The 26,882-nt window shown below is 42.1% G+C and overlaps 2 protein-coding genes across 7 annotated transcripts in view; one reads left to right on the forward strand and one right to left on the reverse strand.

The window, feature by feature from the left end:
* Window positions 1-25,810, reverse strand: part of TOX3 (TOX high mobility group box family member 3) — a 91,971-nt gene extending 66,161 nt beyond the window's left edge. For 4 of the 6 annotated variants that reach the window (XM_014268359.3, XM_026794659.2, XM_014268358.3 and 1 more), the window contains exon 1: window positions 12,263-12,504. In XM_014268359.3, coding sequence (XP_014123834.1) covers window positions 12,263-12,364 — 102 coding nt within the window. In that variant the 5' untranslated portion in view covers window positions 12,365-12,504. Of the gene's footprint in view, window positions 1-12,262; window positions 12,505-18,939; window positions 19,093-25,556 lie in introns of those variants that run through there. The other 2 variants (XM_074551211.1, XM_074551210.1) reach the window with 2 other exon arrangements.
* On the forward strand, window positions 12,460-16,128 carry LOC102060448 (uncharacterized). The gene is made up of 2 exons (XM_074551212.1): window positions 12,460-13,072; window positions 15,464-16,128. Exons 1-2 carry the CDS (start codon window positions 12,579-12,581, stop codon window positions 15,486-15,488), a joined length of 519 nt encoding a protein of 172 aa, XP_074407313.1. The 5' UTR covers window positions 12,460-12,578; the 3' UTR covers window positions 15,489-16,128.
* Window positions 25,811-26,882: the final 1,072 nt, after the last annotated feature.

Consider the following 26,882-nt stretch of genomic DNA (forward strand, 5'->3'; position numbering starts at 1 on the left):
GCCTCAGCAGCTCAGCCCTCTGGAGAGAAAGGCTTTCCTCTCCTTCTCACTCTGTGCTCATGGCCAGGGTTTACACAGCCATGCTTGAAACAACACTCCTTTCTTTCTCACCCTGCATTTTCCATTATTAATGTTAGGCCATAGATACTGTCTCTTACATTTTCTTCTTGTAAGAAAAACAAATTCTCCAGTATAAGGCACTTATTAAAAAAAAGAAAAAAAAAAAAACCAAAAAACAAAAACAACTAAACTTTTTGCCAGACCTGCAATTTTGTGTGTCAATTCTTTCATGATTCAGACATGAAAATTATTTACACCTTTGCAGATGAGTGTAGCATTTTCCATCATTTTTGTTGGGTATCTAAGCCAGAGAAAACATAATAACCATTCATTTATTTAGTAAAAGTACAGACAAAACCAGTGAAATGTGTTGGTTCTGGTGAGGATGAGAGGTCCAGCAGAAGAGGTGTTTCCCACCAGCCAGAATCAACACCAACACTGACCTCACATCACATAGCAGCAGCAGCACTGACTCCTTTGTCTTGCCAGCAGGTACAAAGAACTGCCTTTATCCTTTTAGGAAGAGTGGTCCAGTGCCCAAAAACTACTATTTCAAAAATACACCCTGTGAGCTGAATTTTTCCCAGGAAGTTTATAAAGCTCAATTCAAAAGCAGATACAACTCTTGTTTAAAGAGAGTACATTCCTATGTGAAGAGCAGGATTGCACCCTTTCCTTTTGAATCCACTGAAGATTTTCTTACAAAGTAAGGATGAGAAAGAAAAAGCTGAATATGTTTTAAATCAGTTCTTACATGAAGTTCAGTTTGTCTCACTGATTGATTATTTTTTTTAAGATAAACATAAATCAGCTTCACAGGGAAAACTTCAGTAGCTGGGATCAATAAGCAACTGGCCTTGCTCTAGCATACATACTGAGATTCATCATCTAAAACCTTCTTATTTCTTACTTGTGCATTCAAAGACCCCTGGATACTTGAGTTTTGGGGAAAAAAGCTGCAGATACAAGCTCCTTTGTTTGGGTGCCATAAACAAACCGAACCAAGAAGCAAAGATGAACTTGGCCTCTTTCTTTTGATCAAATAAGAAGCAAAGATCAGTTCTTTAAAATCTAGGGAAAACTTTTAATGAGAATAACAGGTATTTTTACCCCTTTCTATTCCTGCTTCTTGCCAACAAAAGAAAGAAGTTTAAGAACTCAGAGAGACTGAAAACACTTGATCCTCCAATTGTAAATATTTAGCAGTGTTCCCAAGGCACTACTCCCTCTTTGTCCCCAAGGTGTTTCACATCCCTTTTTCTATCCTTTTAAATCAACAAATGGCCATTTCCTTTGGCAACAGATAATGCAAAGACTGCTTCCTACCAGGGAAGTGTGGAAGATAAAGCAAAACTCCAAGAATGAGCAAAATAAGAAGAATCAGGGAAAAAAAAATCATTAAAAAGAAGAAGGCCAAAGATTTCTCACTGTTAAAATTCTGTGTCAGATGGGTGGTGCATTGGTTGTACTCATTGCACCTGCAAAGTATCAATCTGATTTCATGAGCCTGAAGGTACAGAATAACTTTCCTCCAAGGACATTGTCCCTTCTACTTTCACATTTATTTTAAAAGAAAAAAGGTTACATCTGGGGGAGCAGAAAGGAAAATGTTTCCTTTGTATCAGATCTCACCCACACAGAGAATAAATGAAACTCAGAAGATCTACAAATGCTTTATTTAGTCTAAAAGTATATGGATAGATACTTTTACTATTATGATTCCTAGACTTTATCCTTTCATATGCATTTAAAATACTCCATTGACGTCATGGTATTTTAATGGAGTCCTTTTTGAGTCACAGAAACACTCAGAATGAGGCATAACAACAGTGTTCACCTGCAGTTAGTCATAATAAATCAAGCTTTTTATCACTGTCTCTCACTTATGCCTCATGATGGAATAACCTTAAAAGCTTCTATTTAGAAATAATTCTGCATAAACACACAAATGACAGGGAATATGATGCAGAGTGCACTATAATGGAACTCGGGTAGTTAGCAATCCAAATGTTACAAGCCATCATAAGGAGCCCCATGATCTCCAAAGAAGATCTTTGTATCCTAATGTAAAAGTGCCCCTAATGTAAAGCAAAGTGCCCTCCCCACATTTCCCAAGCAGTGGAACAGTGTTAGAACTGGAGCAAACCAATGCACATTGTGTGAGCTTTAAAAATGTGTGACTGTCCAAGAGTCACGTTTTCAATTTCACATTTATTAGTTGCATGTATTACAAGCAATAGCTGCCAATTTTCTTCACAAAACCCAACACAAACCTCAAAAACAAACAAACAAACAAATAAAAAAACCCACAACAACAAAAACCAAATAAACAAGCCCTTTAATATGTTATCAAGTGAAGAATCAGAATTCTTTTCTGGTATGTAAACTCTCCACCAGACTATTAACAGAAGGGCAAATTCTGAGACCTCTCTTGAAAAATTGCTATTTACTAGAGACAAGAATACAGGAGATAGGCAGCATACTCTTATGATATGTTATCACCAGCAATATATTTGTGCTGATAGAAGTCAAAGCCAATCTTCACCATCCCTACTCTCAAACACTTTCTAGCAGAGAAGACAGAAAAAGGCTGCTATCCTATCACAAGTTGTTTGCCAACTAAATTTAGAAAAACAGTTTTCTACTTAAACTGGGCAAGCTATAGCTGCAGATTGAAGCAAAATAAACACAGAAGCTCACACTACCATTCTATAGCTGTTAGTTGTGAAGAATTACAGGTGGAAGAGCAAGATTGATCTCTAAGCTGCACACTGGACACACCACACACCTGTGTATGCACAACACTCAAGTGCTGTTTGTTTGCCTGCTTGAGTAGGTATTTCATGAACACATTTTCCTTTCATATGATGTCTGATTAATCACTCTGAGTCATATTTAGCCCTGTCTTTCACCTGATTCAGTCTGAGCTGCACAAACACCGAGGTTCTGTCCCAGCTGCGGTGGCTCCAAGGATGTCAGGTTTTTGGTATGTGCCATCAGCCAGCCCAGGGCAGAGCCACAGGAGATGAGAAAACCACCCAAGGAATGGCAAAGGCACCCACAAAGCTGATTCCAGGAAGGGAAAACCTCAGAACAAACCACTGTTTCCATCAGCAGGCCAGGGAGAGCAGGGGGCACTGAACCACTGCCCTGCAGCCACCGACACACAGGGATGGCTGAGTCGGAGTGCTGGGCAGACCCAGGTGAGACAACCCTGAGAACTGAGACTGAGGGCTTGTCACATCCTTGAAACCATTACAGAAGCCACACAATACCCAATGCACCTTACAACATCATCCAAGACCCCAGCACAGAGCTATTACATTAAAAGGGGCTTAGATGGACGTATGAGAATGAAACAAAGGCACTTCTGCTCTGTCATGAACACCAGGTAGATCTCTATCGTGGAAGCAGTGATGCAAGCCACTGTTTAGGAAGCCTGGCTGCCCTGTGTGACACAACATCTGATTTACCACTCTGCATGCTCTCCTTGGGTCTCAGCTGCACCACCACGGGAACATAAAGATAGCTCTAAGTAGGATTTAAAAACGTCAGGAGGAATGGACAGCAGAAGCATCTGTTAGATCCTTTTATTTAACAATATCCTGAAATTGCAAATTATTTGGAAGGACAAAATAAATTGATACAAATGACTTCATCTTATCATTTGCAACACAGCAATTGGGCAGTCTCATAAAACCACCAAGAGAAAGTCACATAGGCATAAACATATTATTTACTCTCATTATTGCTTTGTAGTGCAAATCTATACTAAGCTCTTGTGTTTGAACCTCACAGTGTATTTACATCTATGGTCCAGTGTAGTTTTGAGATCAGTCTTGTTTTACTAAGTTCTGCTGGGAAAAAGAGCAGAGAATGCATCATAAAATTCTGGGGCTTTACCACATGTATAGAATAGGCATTTTTAAATGTAAAGTATTTCAAACTGTATCAAGCAAAACAACAGGAGAAAGAACCATGTTGGGCTGTGGTAGGAAACCACAACTACCAAGTGTTTTGCTACAAAAGATAAATAGCACAACAGCCCCATATTTACATGGCCACTACCTATTATAGTCATCATTTCAGCCACGTGCTTTTCAGGAAACCACAAAAGTAACAGCATAACCTTTTAAAGCAAACAAAATTATTATTTTTCCTTGCCTAATAAATTCTTCTTTATTTAAAGAATGTAAATAGAGGACTGTTAATCCCCTATCAGGTAAACAGTTTACTGATAAAAGTACAGTTTAAAAAAGCATTTTATTAATAACAAATTTTATTAATAACAAGTACTGAAATACAGTATCTCAAACCATTCACAAATTCAACTATTTGTGTAAGCCTTACAACCATGAAGATAGGAGGATAAAAAGAATGGCGGATAAATATGATCTGCTCTGAAAATAAGCTACTCCAACATTCAGCAATTGATTTTTGCATGGTTTTAACACCATTTTCTTATCAAAATTAGACAGTTAATCAATACTGAGGTGTTTAAGTATGTCCTGAACCTACAAACCTTTATACAATTCAGTGACTTTGAATACAGGCATTGTCCCATTGGGATAGAAAGGATGATTCATAAAGCTCATGTTGTTTCCTTACAAAAAATGCACAAAAACCCCACAACAAAAACAAAAAAACAAAGCTCCACCCAAAAACAAACAAAAAAAACCCTACTTTATTTACTTGGATGTCTAAAACTATTTAGATTTTAGTTCCCCATCTAATTTCCCTCATATTAACTGCTTAGAGAATTACAATACTAACTATAACCACTTGGAATGCCAAACACAGCGGAGCTTCTCTTGAAAAATTTTCTTAGGGAAATCAAAGGGAGAGATGAAGACACCTCGCCTCAAGTGATCTCAGCCATCTGCACATAGACTTCATTTTCCACAAATCCTATCATGCTGGTAATTTTATGTATTTCCAACCTTTTGTTAGGTTCTCCAGTTGATCAGAACTCTTCAGAATATTCACTGTAGAGAAGGAAAATTCAATGCAAATGTATCTGTCTGAGAAATTGCTGCTTTAACGCAATGATTTAACATAACCATCACTTACATATGTGGTAAAGCAGAGCAGGGAAGGGAGGAGATCCCTGTGCTGCTGCCTCTGCAGCTCTCACCCCAGCCAGCAGAACCTCTGATCCCTTATTTCAGAGGTTACCAGTCCAAGTCCTGCCATTTCACCCCAAAACACCCTTTGTTTTTAACCTATGACACAACCCCACTGTTTTCCACGTTATTCTCAGCTCTCACAAGTCTTTGGCCAGGAACAATAACGTGGCTCTGTGACCCAGACAGTGAGAAGGGCTGTTACTTTAAAACAGTGAAAATAAAACATTGAATGGATAAAAATTTATCCCATGAAATACAAGGTCAGGCCTGATCTAATGCACATGGAAGTAAGGGAAAGATGCCCACATTGAATGGGTCTTCTATGGATGTAAAAACCACTTTGGTACAAGGGATACTTTCAACTTACATTTTTTGAGAATGGATTGCTTTTCTTTCCCTCTTGATATGGAGCTTTTCAACCAAATGTGGCTGCTGGGCAAACTGGTTGTGCAGGAATAAACAGCAAACACTGATGCCAAGAGCTGGAACATGAACTATACAAACAAACTGAAAACTAGATGAACTGTTTGCTTAAAACAGTTTTCAATTATAAACTAACATTGTCTATTTTCAGCAGCACACCTTTGCCAACACAACTCAGTCTGCACCATGGGTCAGTCATCCTCCCAGCACTCTGCTCATAAGACTCAGTTATTTTTAATGTGATGAAAATAATATTTTCAGTTAATCTGCCCATTACCATGAAGTGAATGAAGAAGTTCATGAAAACATCTGTTTGGATATTCAAGGTTAGCCATGGCAGAAGCAGCTGTGTAATGACAGTCTCTCCCCTTTTGGTTTTAATATTTCAGCTGCCCTGTAATGCCTGTGATTTTGAATACATTGTTTCAGGCACAGAGAGAATACATTCAAAACAGGATTTGGACTGTTTTGACACATGCTAACATCAGTGGAAAAGATGTGAAATAGAAATCTTGTTACAAAAATAAAAAATGAATAACGTGGCAGCAAGCATGATCTCATCTAAGTCTTCATCTGAACAGAGCACAGAGGCAAAGACCAGAAGGCTCTTGTGTGACATTGTTATCTAAAGTCCTGATTAGATTTTCACCTCAGAGTTCTCAATTTTGGTAGCAATCATCACAAAGATACTGTGGTGACTGGCACTCTATAAATACATCACACAGACAGGTAACAGTACAGAACACAGCTATCAGATAAGAGTGTGAAGCATTTGAAAATTCAACCCTGCCATTAGGTCTGTATAACAGTACTCAATTTTACAGCAGTGGAAAAGTGATTACAGATAAAGAGGTAGGATTAGTGCTGTACAAATTCTTCTCCTCTTAAATTTGATCATCATCGTTCAGTAGCATTACTTAGGTTTTTAAGGAGTATCAGCATTCAACAAATACACAGGCATGTATTAACTGCAAATTTAATAAAAGCTGCAGCACAAACCACAGGTCACAGTTTGACTGGCCTCGCTTTGTCAGACACTGCACAAAACTGCAACAAATGAATCACACAACTGAGAGCCTCTCCTGAGTATCTGCCAAAGAATAGAGGCTGTTATTTCCTGTGCTTCTATGTTAGATTTTATTATAAATTTGCAATAATTCATTAAAGGTTAGGCTGGACTGGGTACCCGGCTGTGAAGTTCAAGGTGGTGTACTATGGGTGGTACCATGGGAATAAGGTTCTTGTTATCCCAGTGGATTTGGTCAATGGGAATGAGGTTCCTGTCACCCCAGTGGATTTGGTCAATGTTTCCTCACTCCAGGTGTAAAGTGGAGCTCCATGTCCATGGCACACACACCCCAGAGTTGTGATTGCTACAAAACATCACTGTTTTAAAAACTCCACCCACTAATGATTTCCATACATATCTTAAGTACTCTAAGTATCTCCTAAGCATTACATTCAAACTCTTCATGGATTACTGTATTCTTGCAAGCATCTCACTGATATGGTTGTAACCAACTGTAATGAAAACATCTAGAAATATTTCTAAAAATTGACTTCCACAAAGTATATTTGTTATAAAATTAACTCTCAACCAGCAAATGGTACATTGAGTATAGGAGCTGAATTATGTAAGCAACAGAAGAACTGTACACTGCACAATCCAGTCAGTGTCCCCATTACAGGTGTTCATTCTGAGCACCCCAGGTCCTTGCCCAGCTGTGGCACACAGGGGTTTCCTGTTTCACAGCCAGCTCTCAGCTATGGCAGAAAACCTCAGGGGTGACTCTGCCTGCAAAGCAGCATAATGCAAGGTGGGGTGATGATACAAACTGTAATTTTCATTCTGGTGGACATACTCATATGACCATTTCACTTCCTCTTCCAGGGACTAGGAATTCTATATACAACAATTTTAGTGCTGGACTGGACAGACAAATATTCTGGGAATTTTCTGCTCCCTAGCAGTAGTTGCCTACACAGTCCTGAGGTTTTGAGATATCCAAGGCAGGAGCGGGCTGTTCTGGGAAAGAAGCAGTTGAGCACACTTGCCACGTGTGCCAGATGATCAGTGGAAAATGCTGGTGATAAAATATCATTTACTGAGTTGACACTAAACAGAAAGTTCCCAATCCCCTGCCTGAGCTGTCTCCAACAAGACCTGTATTTGTGTCTGTGCTACACACCTCTCATTTTTGGGAGCTGCCTGGTGCTTTGTGGCCCTGTGCCACCAGCTGGGGCCACCTCTGCCATGGTCAGGCTGTGGACACACACACACAGGAGCTCAGCACAGAGCAGAGCCCAGATGTAAACAGGCATATCTGCAGGGCAGCTGATGGGTGAGCATGGAGCTTTCCATTTTAGCAACATACACGCACCCATTGTCTCCCACCATCTGCTGCAGGAGAGGAAAACCTAGGCATATAGAGCCACACTAAATTTGCAAGAAGAGTAGTTTTAAATTATTTGCATAACTGTAATCCACTTTTTCCTAACAACACACTAATAAGAATGACTTAGAGCCCCAGTTTAGCTGCTACTAAACTACTGCTGTCTTTGCTTTACCTCTGGAAGAACAAGATAAACTTCCTGAGCTTCCTTTGTAAAATGAAAAATATTTCAGCCAAAAACATCAAGCTCTGACAATCTCATATGTATGGTAGTGCCTAAATTAAGGTATGTATGTTTGAAATTTGTATCCTTCAAGGACAATCTGTGTAGTAGAGATAAACGTTATAAAATGCAGGCAGCTAAATAATGAAGTAAGGATTCTGGAATTTAATATGATAACTCAAGCACTGAGCTGTATGTATTTAGGTTTTGGAGTTTTCACATTTTCCAAATGGCATTATAAGAATTACAGCTCCTTTAAAAAAAAAAACAACAAAAAAACAACAACAAAAAAAAAAACCAAAAACACATGTATATGCCAGGATGAATACTAGTTTCCTAAATATTTTTAGTACAAGACATATAATTTACTCAATAAGTGAAAAAGTTTGTTTAGAAAAGCTACTCAACTGTACTGAATGTCCAAAATCATTCTCCATCTGCAGAACCATAAAAGGGCTCAAAACAGAAGCAGAATGTTTTACAACAGCTGGTCTCTTTCAACTTTCTGTAATTTTTATAGCTCCTTTTTGGTGATTTTTTTTTTAGTATACTGCAGCAGGATTCTTCTAGAAGCAGGCAAACCATGGTTTCACTTGTGCAACTCCATGAAGCAGAAGTGGATCGCTGTTATCCTGAACCAGGCACACACATGCAGGGTCAAGTAATGCACTCTCACATCAGGGCTGAAAACTTATCAAATATGGCCCTGATCCAGCAAAGCACTTAAGCACATGCTTTACTTTAAACATGTAAGTAATCCTATTAGAGCAAATGAGATTCAGCATAAACCACTGGACTGAATCTCAGAATACCTTGGTTGTGGCCCTGATTATGTCAGTGACCGACTGGGTAACCTTGGACACATCACTGCACTTCTGTGCCCCCGTTTCCTCTTCTGCCCTCTCCATGTGCATGCCATGCTGCACCACCTCCCCAAACGAGTCCCAATGGATCTCCCAGAAACTGCTGCACTGCCAGTGGTGGCAGGGATGTGGATGTACACCAGTCCATTTCAAACACCTGTCTTGCACTCAACATTAACTCTTCTCCAAAACACCCCAAGATGATGTCCCTGACCCTCAGGTCTTCTTATCCAGTCCTGAGCACCAATTTCAAAGCACAACGTTGCACTTAGAAAGCAGCTGGGGTGGAATCCAGCCAAGGCTATCTGCACAAGGCCAGCACAGCTCCTCAGCACGCCTGGCTCCAAACCCAGGGCTCAGGATTCAGCTCCCCTCCCATCCCTGACCCCTCCTCACAGGGCACCCTGAGACCCCAAGTGCTGTCTGGGGGTTCATGGGTCAGCCTGCCACATTCCTGCCAGTGCTGCATCCACTGAAGGACAAAAACCCTGCAGGCCTGGGAAATTCTGTTTAAAGCAGGCAGGTGGAAGGCAGCATTGTCTCACAGGGTGCAGCGTATTTGCACTAAAAGGTTTTAAATTTGGTATTTTTAGACACTATGATGCAAGGTACAATTTTCCACAGGCAGGCCATATGCCATCAACTCTGTGTCTTAATGATCTTGAGAATATTTTCACATAAATAATTCTGCTTTTGCACATACATACAACCACCTAGTCTGTTTACTCTTGCCATCACGCTGCTTCCCAGCAGTTGTCACAGGCAATGTCACTGTCACAAGGAGAATACGAATTCAGCTCCTAACAATGAAGCAGGCATGGATGAGTGGGCAGGACACTCAAATGAGTTTCAGAAAGACTTGAGGTGAAATACTGTCCCTAGTGAAATCAATAACAGTTCTCACATTTACTTCAACAGAGTAAATATTTCAGCCCTTTTTTTCAGTGCCTTCTGGTCATCGCAGTATCTAACAGAACAATCATTTCTTTTCCTTAGAAACACAGGGAAAAGGACAGAAAACAAGGAAAGCAAAGCAGGGAGGCAAGATATCAAAACAGATGTACTCTCTTTATCAGAATAATTTAAAACTCCACAAATTTACAATGACTCCTATAACTGCAGATTATAAACAATGCAGAAAATGAGATTAGATTAACACAGTTAGGCCCATCCTTTCTAGGAACTCATTCACAAATTCTTCTTCTGTCCTTGAAACACCTGTACACTACGTTGCTGTTTTGCCAGCTGAGCCAATGAAGAGCTCACAGCAACAGCAACACAATTCTGCGTGTGTCAGCCCGCTCCAGATCAGGCCTGCTGCATACAAAGATATCTATTATAAGGCACAAGCATCATGAGCTGTACTCTGTTAATTAAAATATTTTCTGCTGCAGACTGGAAGCCTGGCCTACGAGGTACTTGCCAAAATTATGTTCAGGAGTACAGCAACTGAAATGTGTTTCTGAATAGGCCAAAAGTTAGTTACTTTTGACTTTTTCTGAATGCACACCCTGTTCTCTTTGTACAACGATGGGAAATACAGTTAAAAGGTTATATGTAACTGTGCACTAGCAGCAAGCTAATGGACATGAGAAACTACCGGTATTCACAAGATATTAAAAATTTTGGACATACAAAGAAATGTAGAAAGAGCCTACAGAGTAACCTGCACCTGAGCTAGAACTGAGCGCACGCCTTGCACAACACAGCAAAGTCACAGAACAAGTGAAATTTACAGTAAACACGCCGGCTGCCAGCAAGCGCTGCAAGTTTCCAAAATTAGCCGGCTTATCAGCCAGAAGCGGACATTTACGAGGCATTTCGGAGCTCCCGGAGCCCTCAGCAGCGCTCAGAGCTGGGGCTGACATTTATTCCATCCCCACCTCACGCCCTGCGCGCTCCGCTCCGCGCTAACAAAGCGCACAGCGCGGGCGCATGCGCGGGCCCCGCGGCCGGACAGACAGACAGACAGCTGGACACGGGCCGGACAGCTGGACACGGGCCCGACACCGTGCCCCGCCTGCCCAAGGCCAGCAGCAGCGGCCCCGGTGGACACCAGCCCGCAGAGCGACACCCACGGCATCCAGCCAGGCGAGATTGCTCCGGGAGAAAGTTTTCTCCAGCTCCTGAGTCTATTTGAACGCCACGTTACTGCTCTCTCTGAATTTCAGCAAAGTTTACCTCTTCGTTTTGAAAAAAAAAAAAAAAAAAAAAAAACAGGATTTAACGCAAGTTCAGGCTTCATGCAGCACCCTTCTTTTCCCCAGCATCTCATACAGCGCCTCACAAAAGGCCCCAGAGGTTGGACAAACATAGCACCAGGAAAAACACAGCGTGAAAGGGATCTTTATGTGCATGTGTGAGGGCCCAGTGCTAATAGCTCAATGTGCTATTGACACATCACAGTGCAAACAGCTAAGGCTTTTTCAAAATAGCGTGAGTCACAGTGTCATTCTCAACTTTAGGTAATTTGTGGTAAATCATCCCCGTATTATTAAAACACGTTTCTGTAAATGAAGGTAAGACACTGGGAGATGACTATTGCTTCTAAGGTTTACTCCAAACACTGCACATGCCGCAGAGGTGTGAATAGACAGAAGTGGTACTGCAACTTCTGTGACAGCCCTCGCCAAAGCGGAGCGCTAGTTACCCTCCTGTACCAGCAGCTGATGCACTTTTGGATAATCCTCCCGTTTGGATAATCCTCTAGTAAGGAACCGGCCGTAACAGAGCCGTGCTGAGCCGAGAGAACAGAGCACAGGGAAGCTCCGTGCTCTCCTCCCAGGGCCGTCCGAGCCCACCGCGCTCTGCCCGACCCGCCGGGAGCCGCCCGGGGAAAGTTCGGCAAGTGCCGAGCCCAGCGCGAACGCTGCGCGCCCGGGACGCGCCTTTGTTCGCCGGCCACGGGGAGCAGCATCGCCTCCCCGAGCTCCTCCCGGCTGTCTGCCGCTCGCACCCACTGAACACCGAGCACCGGCCCGAGGGCAGGCTCCCCGGGGCGAGCCCCGCGCCCGGCCCCGCCGACCGCAACTTTGCGGGGCTGCGCATCCCCCGGGCCCGCGGAGAGCGGCGGGCGCACCGCCCCGGGCTCCGCGCATCCCCCAGCCCCGAGCCTCCCGCCCCGACGGAGCTCCGGGCAGCAGCACGAGGAATAACACCCGCGGGAATAATCACCTTGTTGTAGTTGTAGTAACCCAAACACTGGGCAAAGTCCAGGTTGGAGGGGTCTCCGGGGAGAGCGCTGCCCGCCGCAGCCGGGTAAAATCTTACATCCATGCTGGAGATTTGGTCCACTTGGAGAGACCGCCGGGATGTTTAATAGATCCACCTTCAAGCGCCTTCCCCGGGGCAGGGGCACGGGCGAACCGCCGAGGGAGCAGAGCTGCGGGGCTGCCGAGCCTGCCCGAGAGCGGGGACCGGGGGGCAGCGGGGACTGCGGGGGAAGAGGCGGTGGAAAAGTGCAGGTAAACAAGGAGGAGAAGAGAGCAGGATGAGAGGAGAGGTGGGCAGCGGACCCCAGGTGGCTGGATGCCCGTCCACCTCGGCGGGAGGAGGGGAGGGGAGGGAAGGAGGGAGGGCAGGGGAGAGGGAAGGAGGGAGGGAGGGCTGTTGTTTTTTAAAAGCTCAGTGCCAAGCCACAGGCTTTGCCTCCGCATTCAGGAGCAGCTGCCGTACACAAAGGAGCCACGCGCCCGGCGCGGACGGACTGACGGACGGAGCGGCCGCCCGACAAAGGCGGGGGCACCGTCAGCGCCGGCGGAGCGGGGCACGGCGGGGCCGCGGCCACCCCGCGCTGCCGGGCAGGGGGCGCCTACCCGGGCTCGGTGCAACAGGGCTGCGCTGGGCGGGCGCTGCGGGGCCAAGTGCCGAGCGAGCGGCGCCGCGCTGGCAGCGCTCCCGGCCCGCGCCCCTCCCCGCCCCGCCCGCCGCCGCTCCCCCGCCCGCGCCCTGCCCATGGCTGTCCTCGCTCCCGGAAGGGTCCAGGTGAGTAACTTTCGCCGCTTCCACCAGTTTTCCGCCCTTTTTTTGGGGAGGGGGGGATAATGCACTTTTATCGATTCACACCGCTGCCTTGCTGCGTCAGGTTGGTAGCAGAAGAAACGAGGTTTTTCTAACGTGCTGTCAGGAGCAAGACTTTAAACCTGCCTCGCTTACAGAAACCTCCTCACACTCGCAAAGTCTCCGGGTGATGAGTCAAAGCTACCCGCTAATAACCAAATTTGTTTTGTCAGTCGTAGGCACAGCCCAGCCGTGTCTGCTCCCTTGCACAGAGCTTTGCTGACCTGAAAGTCTGCTACAGAACTTTTGGAGAAAACACTAAAGCAGCACAAGGCCAGCTAACCTTACAACTTGAGCCCTGCAGACAAGGTGCAAGGAAGAGTCAAGGCTCCAGTGACAGGGAGAGGATTGCCTTTTGGGTCTAGGGCGGATTCCTGGGCAGTTCTCATGCCACTGAAAGTATGTCCCAGATGGAGCTTCCTCCACTGAGCTGCAAAATAGCAATGGTAACATAAGTATACAAGGCTTAACTGTACAACAGCAGCAAGACCTCTGAAGGACAGACATCCTTGGGCCCATGCTCAGTCCCCCTTCTGATGCCTGCCTCAGGAGCTGAGTGCCCCACACTTCATCTCCAGGCATGATTCTTCACTGTCTAAAAACATCAGGAGCAAACTGTAAAACAGTCAACAGCTACATCATGTAGAAAGGAACATCTTCCCACTTCCATTCCTAGAAATCTTATGTTCAATATTTCTGGTGGCACAAGTAGCTCCTGGTTGCACAGGACATGCCAGATCACCCTTATTCAGGATATTGGTTCTGAAGTATCACACTTTGAAGCAAATATCTCTAGCACGGTATTTTGCACTAAGAGCAGAATTAAACATAGCACAGATACATATTTGTATTTCCATAGAGCATTCAGAGTTTAACTTTCTAGAAAACTGTGTATGAACGGGTAAATGCCTCGATAGCAAAGATAACAGGCATACACTGTCACATACCTAATCCAATTTCATATTCATTATGGCAACTGTTCTTAACCGAAGGCAAAAGACTGCAAAATGTACTCTGTTGCCAGGAGAGGAATGGTTAAGGCACGTACAGCACAGAATATTCACACAGGCACACCCCATATCAGTGGCAAAAAATTACTTATGCTCCTGAGAGAAACAAACTGTTCAGAAAAAGACAATGAAACTGTTTCAGACTGCAGCATCACATCAGAGCATTCCTCCAACACAGTGATGGAAAAGTGGTTGTGTACAGGCACAGCAAACTGAGGCTAAAAGTAAAAGTAGAATTCTACCAAAGTGCATGTTATATTAAACAGACTCTTAGGTGTAGGAACAGATCGTTGCCCTCAAGTTCTGGACTGCTCTGCTCTGTGAACACAGCTATTTCCCACTGCCTAGCTCTGGGTCCCTGCACTTCTCATGACACCTGAAAGCACATTTCCACTGAACTCAGAGGAAGATTACACGAGTGAGGAATGAACAGCAAGTGATTCCCGATCTGGCTTTGGTCCTGCTGCCACACTGCAAGGAGACACTGCAGGGCTGCAGAGCTGTGATCCATGGCCCTGGCACTGCCTGGCAGCACAGCCCAGCCCAGCCCAGCCCAGCTCTCCTGTCCCCTGCTGGAGCAGCAGCCTCTGCTGCAGGCTGGCTGCAGGTGGGAGGCACAGCACTGGTTGGGAGACTTGGGGTCAGCGCATGTGCAAATAGTGGTGATGGAAATAGCGATGATTTTAAGTATTCTGCTGTTTGCAACACAGTTCCTTCTGAAAGTAATACACACAACAGTAATACCTCAAAATACTCTGTTTTGACATCACTGACTCGGAAAGTTAACGTAAATTGGAACAGACTCAGTCAGCATTAAAAAAAAAAAAAGTAATTAAAAAAAACCCTCAAACGAGGCAAAACATCCCCAAAGTAATATTTGGTGAAAAGTTTTGAAATACTCTCTGTTTATACTATAATGAAAATTAAGCAAAACTTCAATATTTTCAACAATAAAAGAATTACAATTCCTGGGTACAAGCTACTTTTGTCACTCCTACCTAACGCCCAAAGTCTTTTGCAGAACTAGTATGACTGCAGTGAAATGAATTAGTAATCTAAAGAAAAGCAGAAGAGAAACTGGCATATATATGCTAATTTATTTTTCTTTTTAAATAAAATATTATGATTTATGTGATACTATACCAGAGAGAATTGTACTAAAAAAGAAACTAAAGAATTAGGCAAGCGTGTGTTTTTCTTTCTCAACACCTCTTCAATGTAGTGCATTAAATAAGTAAACTTGAGTAATCTCTGCTATACTTTTAGTGCATATACATAACGTCATTATGTGTTTTTTTTATTACAGTGCATTTATCTCAGGAGTACCTTAAAGATGAAAAGTGAGCCGAAGTATTTATAACCTTCTGTACATGATGCTTGAAAGGAGTCCAACAAATTCTTCTCTCAAGCCATTCTCTTAAAGGTCCTTCAGTAAAATTATGGCTTTGAAAGTCTACTTTTGTCTCTTTTTTTCTTTCAGAGTAGATGGAGTATGAAGTATTTGCAATTTTGAGTAAGTTTTCTTTTTTTCCCTGCTGGTTTAATAAAAGCAAGTATCTATCTACAGTAAGTGGAGTACTCCAGTAATTTCCCTGGTCCTGGGTAGCCTGAATTTCAAAGAAACTTTTCAAAAGGCCTTGTTTCATAAAGGTTTGAATGTATGCCTACTGATGCCAACAGTTATGATTCAGGAAGCACCACACAAATGGTGACTCTGTTCCATCTTCAGCTATACTTTCTTCTGACTCATCATCACAATTCAATTTTAAAAGCCATTAAGAACACTCAAACTGCTTTTCTGATGTAAGAACAGAAATTGTATTGAGTGAATCAGTCATATACAGACTTGAAAGTGTGCCTGCACAAATTCTCACTGCTGCCCAGAAACCTTTCAGCTTGCACAGGTAAATATGAATGTTCCAAGCCTGGCTGATTCCCACACAAGCCTTGCAACCCTTTTTTTTTTTGGTTTTTTTTTTTCCCATGCCAGGCCAAACTTTGCATCCTTAGAGCCTTTGCAAACCCTGTGTCAGTTCAGTAACATGGAAATATTATCTGAGGCTGCACAAGCACTCACCTCAGCAAAGCCCCTGTCTCAGACCACACAGTTCCCTCCCACTGGCAGAGCCTTGGAGGGACAGGAAAGTGAGGGAGAAGGGATGGAAGGGCAGGAAAGAAGTGAGGGAGATGGGATGGAATGAGCCAAGGCTGGACTGAAGCTCTCTGCTCCAGTTTACAATGCAGAACCAACATTACAAAGAGCTGAATTTCACTTGCACAGTGCAGGGTCCACCTCTGCCTTCTCCACAGACTTTGGGGAGAGTAGATGGATGTACCCTGGGCAGTGCAGGGAAAAAACACCCAAATTCTCTGGAGGTTCAACAACAACTTTTACCCACAAACTTTAGAACTCTTAAGTAGAATAAATTTTAAATTTGGCAAATTTTAAAACATCCAGATGAAGTAAGGCACTTTGCAAGCTGTTAACTCGGCAAACTTTAACCTATCCAGACTCAACAAAGTACTTACCAGAAATTTTTGGTTCATTCAGCTTTAAAAAGAGAAAAAGGTGGAAGAAAGAAAGCGAAAGGTAAATGTTCATCCTATGACCCGCTATTCCTCCAGTCTCCTACACTGTCTTTTGGGTTCTGTAAGAACTGGGAGGAACAAGAGGAAAGGAAGGAACAGGACATCTCTGCTGCCACCTGTTAACACTGTCTCGGCCCCTTCCCCCAGAGCACATGTGGAGGATGGAAGGGCACAAAACCAAAAAGGCTGGAATACAGAAGGAGAAAAGAAAGAGCACCAAGCAGGTCTGGTTTAGAAAAGATTCTAAAGCCTCCTGAAATCAATAGAAAGTCCCTTTAATTGACTGCAATGAGTTCTGAATGAGACTTATATTCTACTTATCAAGTACAGCTGCTGAGAATCAATAATATTTTGACTAACCTTTCAAAGCAACAGCTACACTACTAACTTCTGGCTAAGAAAAAGTACAATTAATAGCATATTAATTCATTAGAATTTATCCCACTGAAGTGTCCTCATCAGGTGGTAGAGTCAGATGGTATTTAGAAGTGATCACACATGCATGAATATCCTGTATAAGTGAGGCAATAAAGAAAACACTTTTGTTCCTAACACTAAGTCAGATCAAATATTCATTGATATCTACATCTCTTAGCAAGTATCTCAAGCAGAGATCAATAAACACTTATTAGTCACTGACTATGTTTCCTGCAGTAAAGGAGGGAATTTCAGCCAACACATCAGAGAAGCCAAACAATTGGGGAGCTGGAGTTTAGTGCTTGCTGCCAGATGATCACTTACCTTCTCATTGTCCCAGTTGCCACATCTAGAGAACTGCAGATCAAAGGATTATTTAAAAACTATAGTCCTTCCTTTAAAATACAAATCATTATTTCAAAATACAAGTATAGATTGTTGCAAGGAGGGAAAAAAAATCACAACTGCAAGTTTTTGGTTTGTGAAAATTCTTTCTGGCCCAAATCAGGAAATACATTACTTTGTGAAACTGGGAATAAAATATAATTATTTAACTTTTCAAAGATTTACATGTGCCTCTTTGATGCTCCTGTGGGTTGCTGAGGTCTCTTACCTTACCTGAAGGATTTTACCACCTCAAATCACATACAATATTTCAAATAATATTCTACCAGAAAACCAGATATTTGAGTTGTTTAGAGAGCAGACACAACCATCAATACTGTTGAACTATATTACAGCAAAAAGGTTTCTGCTGCTTTAAAGAAAGTATTCCATAGCCTTCCAAAATAACCTGTGTGTAATGGGCAATATAGAATTACTTTTTGGCAGAGGGAATATCCTGTTGCTATTGAGTGCAGTGTTACAGTATCCTCACACACTAGTACACAGTTATTGTGGGATAAAGACCACGTTGAAAAACAAACTGATTGCAGCACCGAAAACAGAAAAGGAACTGTCCAGTAATATGAAAACTCACTTCTTTAGGAGAACAATGACTGGAACAGTGTCACTTCTAGATTAGCATTAAAGAATAAAAGTTTTAACTGAAACTAAGAAATTAATGCATTCCTTTCTTCCAGGAATGTTATATTAAAGCAAGACAGGAAAACTGAGTTAGAGATGGTGCTGTATATGGTTATATATGTACATACACACATAGATATATATCATTACATTTACATATATATAATTTGTATCATCTGTTGATACAAACTCTGTGGTATGTTTCTGGTTTTCTCCTCCAGCTCTCTCCACATTCATACATTTGTTGAATTTAAACTGCTGGAACTATTATGAGGGGGAAAAAAAAGCCACTGGCATCTACATATTTCAGGACAATGTCTACAGAAAGAAAAATATTCTCACCACAAGCAATCCAAATTCTTCTCTAAATTTCTCTGTTAGTCTAGAGTAATGTGATAGGCAGAAACTTTCATTTTACAGTAGAACCAAATCTAATTACTGAAAGAAATATTTTAATAAAAAGTCTTAGTGAGATGTACTGAAGAGTTTTTCCAGGTGAGAAAGGTTACATTCAATCCTTGTATCTGCAACAAATTCACTCGTGCATGTTTTTCATATTTAATTTCATCCAGTGTTCTTTTAGCAATGGTTTGAAATATCAATACAACATCTGATATATTTCAGGTGCACACATTGCAGTACAAAGCACCCAGAGAAGGATGTGGGGATGTTCCTGGAGCGATCAATGAAAGCTCTTTCTGAGATTGTGTGAGTTTAATTCAACCCTGCCCATCCCAAGAGCGTACTCACCTGCCTGGGGGAGGGTGAGCAGCAGCGGCTGCCCCAGGGCTGGGGAGTGGCTCTGTCCACCCTCAGTGACCACAATGCACAGCCTTTGTTGGTGCCTGTGGAAGGGATGGGCCTTTGGTCATCGCCTGGAAGCCAGTGAAGGACTTGGTGACACTGCCAAGGTACAAGGTAAAAGCAGTGTGTAGTTTCACAGTCATGCCTTAAAAACAAAATGAATAATTTAAAAATGCTGCTGTCATCGTGTCCCTTTCAAATGTAACAGTGACTTACCATGGTATTAATGTCACACCATCTACCAGCACAGGCTATAAGATTAAATAATTAGTGACCAATGCTAGGGAATGTGAAGATATTAAAAAAAAAAAAAAAAAATTAATAATGCTGTAGACATACTGCTTTATTTGGATAGATCAGATCCATACAATAACTGGGAGTAGTCTTCCAAAGGACCCATTAGTTATCCTTTAGGTCTTCTAATTAATGATGTAGTCTTCTGAGAGCATATTAATAACTCTGATATTAATAGCAGCATAATTCTAGCTGAGGATTAAAGAAATGAAGCACTATAAGTACTTGTACAATAGAGTTTGGGACTTAGTAATAGACACATGGCACATACATAAATTCATCAGATTGAAAATTAAGGAACAGATTTCTGAAGGTGTGATTAGGGACTGCAATAACATCTCTAAATGAACTGCTATACTTTCATTCAGGACTTATGTTCACTTATAGAGCTGAGAGTTTTTTTAACTTTTTTAAATTTGTTTGGGTTTTGAGGAGTTTGTGGTGGTGGTGGTGGCTTTTTAGGTTTTTTTAATGCCTCAGTGGCCAGGTTTTCAGTGTCAAAAGGAGAGATTCCAGTTCTCAAGACTATTTCCTGAAGCTCATGAACTGTATGTGCCAAGCTGGTCTTAAAAAATCAGTCCACATTACCATGAATGGCTAATATTTAATAAAGCATCTGATCACAAAACCAAATCTGCAAAACCCAAAAAAAAACAGTGGTACAATAACACTCTGACTTGCTACTAAATGCAATGTTCTTTGATATAAGTCTATTTCAACTTCATTTATTCCAGGGTTCTACAGCAGTCAAAATAATCAATGCAGAATTTTCCATGTGATTTACACATTGCTTTTAAAAATGAATTGTCTGAAACAAAAAATGCTTTTTCTGCTGCCTGGCTTGTTTTCTAAACCATATTCTCTTTCTTCTAAAGTGAGAGAACGACCTCTGCTTCAGGAACAATTTTCTGAGACAGTGTGTTTATCAAATGGCTTCTCTGCTTTCATGAAAACAATTTATTTTCACTGAACTCCTCAAGATAAGCATTGAAGTCAGGAAGAATGTACAATGACATTTATAATTACATTCAAGAAACAAATATTTTGCTAAAGAAAGGATTTGGATTTTTATCGATTTTAGAGACAAAAAATATTTTATTTCTTCCAACATACCATTTAATGATATTGTCTCCCTGAAATTACAAAGTATGTTTTTATATGCATGGAAAGAAAAGCCCAGGACAGTAATCTTCTCATAGAAATGCCACAGGATGCATCTTAAACAATGAAAGCTGTAGCATAGTCCTTACAACCAAATTGCCTTCCCTGCCCCACTCTTTGCTAATAATCTGCAGAAAAGGACAATTTAAGCAGGAGGATGCATGCCCCTTGCAGAGCCTCCTCCAAACAGCCCCTCTATGCCCAATCTTAGAAAAGAGACAAAGCATTTTTCTCCTGGGATGCACATCCTTCTCTCCAGCTTTCCTCCCACACTTTCCCCTGCTCAGAGACATTTCTGGAGCTCCAAAGCTCAGAGCAGAGCTGTGGACACAGGCCATGGGGCCTCCCATTCTCTGGGGAACTGGGAAACCTTGCTGAGAAATCTCCCTCTGTTTCCTTTTGGATTCTGCCCTGGACTTGTTCTCAGCCACCAACAACAGGAGCTCAGTCAAGCCAGACAATCACTGCTTCCTGCTGTATTCTCAAATACCCCTAAAATCAAGGTAGTCCAGAGTGTATCTCATCTTTCAGGACAAAGCAGCCACAGATTTAGCCCTACAGTGCCAGTATTTTGAAATGCAAATTCAATAACTACCTATGCAAAAGCTGCCCATGAATATATTTAGGAGTTCCATTTGGGCTGCCTGGAAACGTGGGGTTTACAGGATTAAAAAGACATACTGCTATCAGTCCAATGAATGTCCTTTAATTTGTGGGAATTCATTTTAGTATAAAAAATTTAAGATCTGGTTTATTCCTTGTCAGTCAAACATCCTAGCTTTTCATTATCCCATTTTTTTTCAGTGCATGTAGGTAGTTCTCATCATAAAGATCCACTGATAAAGTTCTCCTCCAGAGACATACTCCTTTTGTAGGCTCAGCTAGCGAAGAAATATCATTCATTTGTAATACTCAAAGAGAAGTTGAAAAAAAAAAATCAAAAGCAGCTGAAAAGAGATTGTATTTCACCAATATACACCAAGGCTTTATTTAAAATATACAGTGTTAAATTTGATCAAATATCAACCCACCATTCAGAGTGAAATAATCTCTTTTAATTTGCATGTATCTGTGTGTGCCAAAGAGAAGTGTGTTTGCTTTCAAGCAGGTGCACATCCTGCTATGACTAAATCTCTAACTCATCAAATTGCTTTACCAGTGTGGGACATGGCCTTTTTCTGGAACAGCTTCAAGTATTTTCCCCAGCATTTCAGCCACCTGTTTACCGAGTTCATACTCCAAAGGAGATGCATGCAATTAGAAACAAGGAAATGAAAATAAATGACCTTGTTTGTTATAAATAACAAAGAGACTCAGCAAAATTAATGCAGTGAAGCCTGACCTCCTGACCTGAAAGAAAGAATCACCTCATTCCTTTGTAGCAGGCTCACAATGCTCCAGCACCAGGCATTGTTGTGCAGCTTTGCCTCTTTTGATGGATCTTAAAGGAGCATATTCTAAATATTAAATGTTTTACAAGTTAGATGAGGAAATTTGCATTAAAAAGAATGTTGAAACAAAGTCAAGAGAGCAATGATAAAGATTATCACTGCTTTATTTAGAGAATCCAGGTAAGCTGTGTGTATGGCAGTTCACTGTAATACAGTTTTTCAATTGAAAAATAAATATGGCACTCCAGGTGCTATAAAGCCACAAAATGTCTCCTTCGGTGTTCAGTGAATTGATGAGGAGAAAGTTTTTAATTAGCCAACTCCAGGAAAAGGAAACATTTTTCTTTTGTTAATTGTTTGTGCTATGATGGTCTGACTTTTGAAAAGAAAAAGCAAAGTAACTCCACAACTACTGCCAAAAATATATATTTTTTTCTCTTCCCTTAATTAGGCCAATAGAAATGCTCTCTTCTGCATGAAGCTTGTTGAATAATGTTTCTATGGGTTACATTATTACTTTTAATTGATTCATGTCAGTCTGGAACTGTGTCCAGCTGCAACTGAGGGCAAGGTGTTAGAAATTTGTTTCCCTGCTTGTCTTTGGAGAAAATGAGAACACAGCATTGTTTTCATGGCAGTCCTCACAAAAAGAGCAGTGTGTAATTACAGTGCTGGTTCCCATCTTGTCAGTCTCCCAAACAAGTCTGTTATTAATGAAGCAGCTCAGAACCGTTGCAGAAATGAAAGGAAAATGCGTTTGCATCTCACTGAAAGCAGTTCCCACAACAGGTATTGTTTGATAAAGATTTTTCCAAAACTTGTTTTGTGGGTTTTCCTCCCCTTTTGTCACTTTCAATGACGTCCATCCAGCTGCTGAGGTACAGCAACACCCTTCCCAGCAATCACAGCCTCAACTCTGCAGGTTCCTCTTTTGCCCAGAGGGCACTGGTGGGATGGGGCAGCTCTCCCTGCAGTGCCCAGGGACACAGAGAGCCACCTGTGCAGGGCCACAGGAGGCATGGCAGTCACTGAGAGACACTGGGAAATCACTCTCACACACAGGAGAGCAGCAGCCAGAGCAGCTCATGGAGCTCATCAAGTCACCTCATGCAAGACCAGGAGCAGGAGCATGAGGGGGCAGTGGCCCTTCTCCTCCCCACCGTCTCACCCTTCTTCCATCATTCTGCATCCAATGGAGCCACTCCAGCCCCTTAAGCTCTTGGCATGATTCACTCCCGCTCCCAAACTTCTACAGTAAAAGGGTGGCCTGAATGAATCATTTCCAGCAGAAAAAGAGCTGATCAACACTGCTCATGTGGTCTCATGAGCAGTTTGTGCTTTCGTCCAAATGTGTGTATCATTAAAAACTAAATACTCCACGTGGCTGCAGATAGGGATGTGTTGAAGAGTTTGGTTGAATCAGATACCTTTGGGGAACTATCTTCTTAATCAATCTGTATTTGTCTGCACAGATTGAAACCAGAGCACTCACTTGTCTAAACACTGAGCTGTGAGGCCCTGTATAACAAGCACCATCTGAGCAAACCTGCATGACAAACAGCTTCTGAGAGCTGAGCCCAACCAGAAGAAATTCTGCATTTGTGGAGCATGAAGTCACAATCCCTGTCCTGCTCTGGGGCTCCACATGCAGTCCAACAAATGCCCAGGCTGGAGAGGGGCTGTGGATCTGTGCTGATCCACCCCTGTATGGTGTGCAAGGGCTGGAAAAGGGAGGGCAGAGCTGGGGATCCATTAACAGGGCTCATGCTTAGAGCATGACTTGCACACAGACTAACACTGCCTTCTCCAGCTGATCACCTTTATTTTAGAGCAATGACTTCTACCCTTCAGTTCCAGCCAAGTTTACTGCAAGTTGTGCATGCACAAAACCATGCTAATGTGCAGTTCTAACATGCAAGCTGGTTGTGCAAGCACAACCATTGGCTCTGCACCACATCCTTGAATGTCCTTCATTACCTGGTGAGACAGACCTCACTGCTGGGAGGAGTGGTCCTTTCTGTAATGACAACCTAAACCAAATACTAAGAAAGACAAAGAACACAGCAGTGTGACATCTAAAAATCAGATATGCAAATAAAAACAGCACTTCAAAAGGCTTGAAATGAGCAGCACCCAAAATGAGTGATATTATAAATTGGGTTTCAAAAGCAGCAATTTTCAGGAGCATTAGTTTACATGAAGCACATGCGTAACTGGCTTTGAAATTCAGCTGAAGTCAAGCCTCCCTGGAAAGCAAATGGTGGAGTTTTACTTCTTGGCTGTTTCACCAATTCAGGGAGGGTAGCTACCCACAGTGGAGCAGGAGAGCACATATTTTATTCCCAAGAATAGAGGAGACACATGCTGACTAAGAAAATAGTTGTGAAGAGCAAAGCTCCTACAGAAAACCAGGGCTCACCCAACTGCAGCTCTTGCAATTCACAATTAAAGGCACCACATGGTCAAAGTTATTGTCACTGGCGCTGGGGAAAACCTCAGAATTAAAAAAAGTTTCCTTCTTTCTTCCTCTGGTACCCATCCAAGAGAGCAAGCAACACCACAGACAGCTTGAGGGGACAAAGAGAGTGTCAGGGCCAGTGTCCCTGTCTCAGCACGACAGCCCTTGCTGGCCATGGCTCTGTGAGCCACTGCTGAGCACATAATGATTTTGCACTGAAAGGCTAAACCAGCCATTGCTCTGGACTCAACAACCACAACTCTAACTCATTCCTTCATTAAATGCTTTGCCATTCCTTGAGAATGAGAGGGTCTACAGAAAAATCACATTGTCCTGTATTCTACTGGCAAACAATCTTATATATATTAAACTGTTCTGTAGCAGTCATCTGTTCTTTCCAAGCTGTGACAGGACTTTGAATTATTTGCTCTATCAGCAAGTGCTGCAGTAAATTCCCAGTTATGTCGTGCATGGCAGGCTCACGGAAACGCCCGTGACAATGGAGCGAGCAGAGAACTCATACATGACAGAATCCACTCAGCAGACTGGGTTTTGGGGACAGTTGGGCCTCAACAAACAATCCTTTCTTCTCAGTCTATAGAGGAGCAGCACTGGGGCCTACTTTGGCCATTAGTCTAAGGAAAGCCTTTGTTGAACATATAGCTGCTTCTCACATTGAAAGAATAAATCACATTCTTATTCTGGCTATGTCTGCACTGCATTCACTGATGTGAATGTTGTTCCATTGCTGAGAAACTGGGTAAACAGCGTGCCCTGTGCAGCTCTGAGCTGCTGTGGCTACATCACTGCCTGCACAACCTCATTTACAGCCAGCCTGGATGTGCCTGTAAGAGCAGCAGCCCTGGCAGAGATCTGTTCTTCAGACAGCATACTTTCATACATATTCTTTTCAGGAATATTTCATTCTTCAGGCTGGATTACCAGGATTTGAACCACTTTGGAACCCACTTTGCCTGAGAAGGAGAAGGGAAAATCCTATCTTTTCTATGTGCCTAGCAAAGCATAACACAAACTAAGCATATTTCAGGAATGGTTCTGAATCTATAGGGGTTTTTTAGGGTTATGCAGATATATGTTAATGTCTCAGGCACACATCCTAGAAGAACATATATAGTGCACGTTACCCTTCTTTTAATACTTAAAATCCAGAGTATTTTAATGCTTCAATGTCCACCAATTCAATATTCACAAGCATACAGCATTCTCCACCTTTCAATGTGCTTCATCTTTTAACTTACGTTTATGTCCATCCTCATATCCTGGGAGGAAAAGGGGAGCTCCAGGTTTCAGCAGACCATAGGGACCTCTGCTGACAGCTTCTGTAGAGGCGGTCATTGCTGGTGAGCAGAAGTGCTCTGGCCTCAAACCTGAGCCCCAGTTATTGCAGATTAACTTTTCTCTTTGGCAGAGTGAGTCTGGTGGTCCATCAGCACTCTGGTGGAAAGGCTCCCATTTCCAGGCAGGATGTTACAGCTCCATCTCAGCCTTTGATGAACTCCTAATACAACAAAATATAACACTTGTTAGTCCATGTACAGACAGAATTCTGCATTTTTACATTTGAACAGGAGTTTGTCTCTGGCAGAAAAAAAAAACCCATGTCCCTTCTGCCCCCCATTTCAGTTAGCAATTTTCCATGAAGTGTGTTACAGAAGAGGGGAGCTCCTGGTTAAACAGGATGCACCAATCTGCTGAAGGGCTCTCACAATTTAAGTTCAGAAATGCAGCATGCAAATTTCTGGGTTATGATACCACACACATATATATATATATACATACAAAAAATATGTGTGTGTGTGGTGTGTGCATTTGTGTACTCTTTTGAACAGATGTAAATTTAAATTAATTAAAAAAAAAAAAAAGAACACAAATAGAAAAACACAGCCAAACCCAAAAATCAAGTCACTCCTCTGATGACACAATCCCTTCTGCTGTACTTGTTTTCAAACAGGATAGATGATAGACACAGAAGTATATATAGTAAAGTAGTGTTTACTCCCTCTTTCAACACACAATTGACTTGTGCTGTTGGGGAATCATTGTAGGAAAAATTCCAATAACCAGAGTTACAACCACCTCTAAATTAAAATTTCTACTTTGAAGGTTTTCTGCCTTCTTTTATTATTTATTGCAATAGAGCTGCCTTGCAAAAAGATTATGTATAATTATTTGCAAAGAAAAGCTCATTGTAAATGCTAATGTTAAATGTTTATGTTTTTAAAACCTTAGATACACTAACCCTTTAAATTATTGTTTCAATTGTTTCTTCCTCTTGCTGCCATTAGTGAAATATTTTATACATGCAATTGCTCCCAGTTTGTCTAAGGAATTCCAAACAAATACAGTGGCCATTGATTTCTCTTAGTTCATCTCCTTTGTTCTTGCATCTCAAAAGAGTTCAGCTAACCTGGTAGCATTTATCCTGCCTATTCCCTTCAGAATTATCTCTGACTCAATGAGATGACCTCCTAATTTCCTCTGTTCTATAGACCTGCTTTCTCTAACTTAAACAAATAACTAAGGTCTCTCTGCCCTTGTACCATACTAGCAGTGGTTTTGAACCT

The sequence above is a fragment of the Zonotrichia albicollis genome, chromosome 13 (assembly GCF_047830755.1).
Source record: "Zonotrichia albicollis isolate bZonAlb1 chromosome 13, bZonAlb1.hap1, whole genome shotgun sequence".
In the NCBI taxonomy this organism is placed as follows: Eukaryota; Metazoa; Chordata; class Aves; order Passeriformes; family Passerellidae; genus Zonotrichia; species Zonotrichia albicollis.

Bases quoted from the DNA above. Each gene is read 5' to 3' on its own strand.
- LOC102060448 (XM_074551212.1), top strand. From the start codon at position 12,579: ATGAGAGGAGAGGTGGGCAGCGGACCCCAGGTGGCTGGATGCCCGTCC. The intron at 13,073-15,463 runs GTGAGTAACTTT...TTTTTATTACAG, and splicing joins TCGCTCCCGGAAGGGTCCAG to TGCATTTATCTCAGGAGTAC.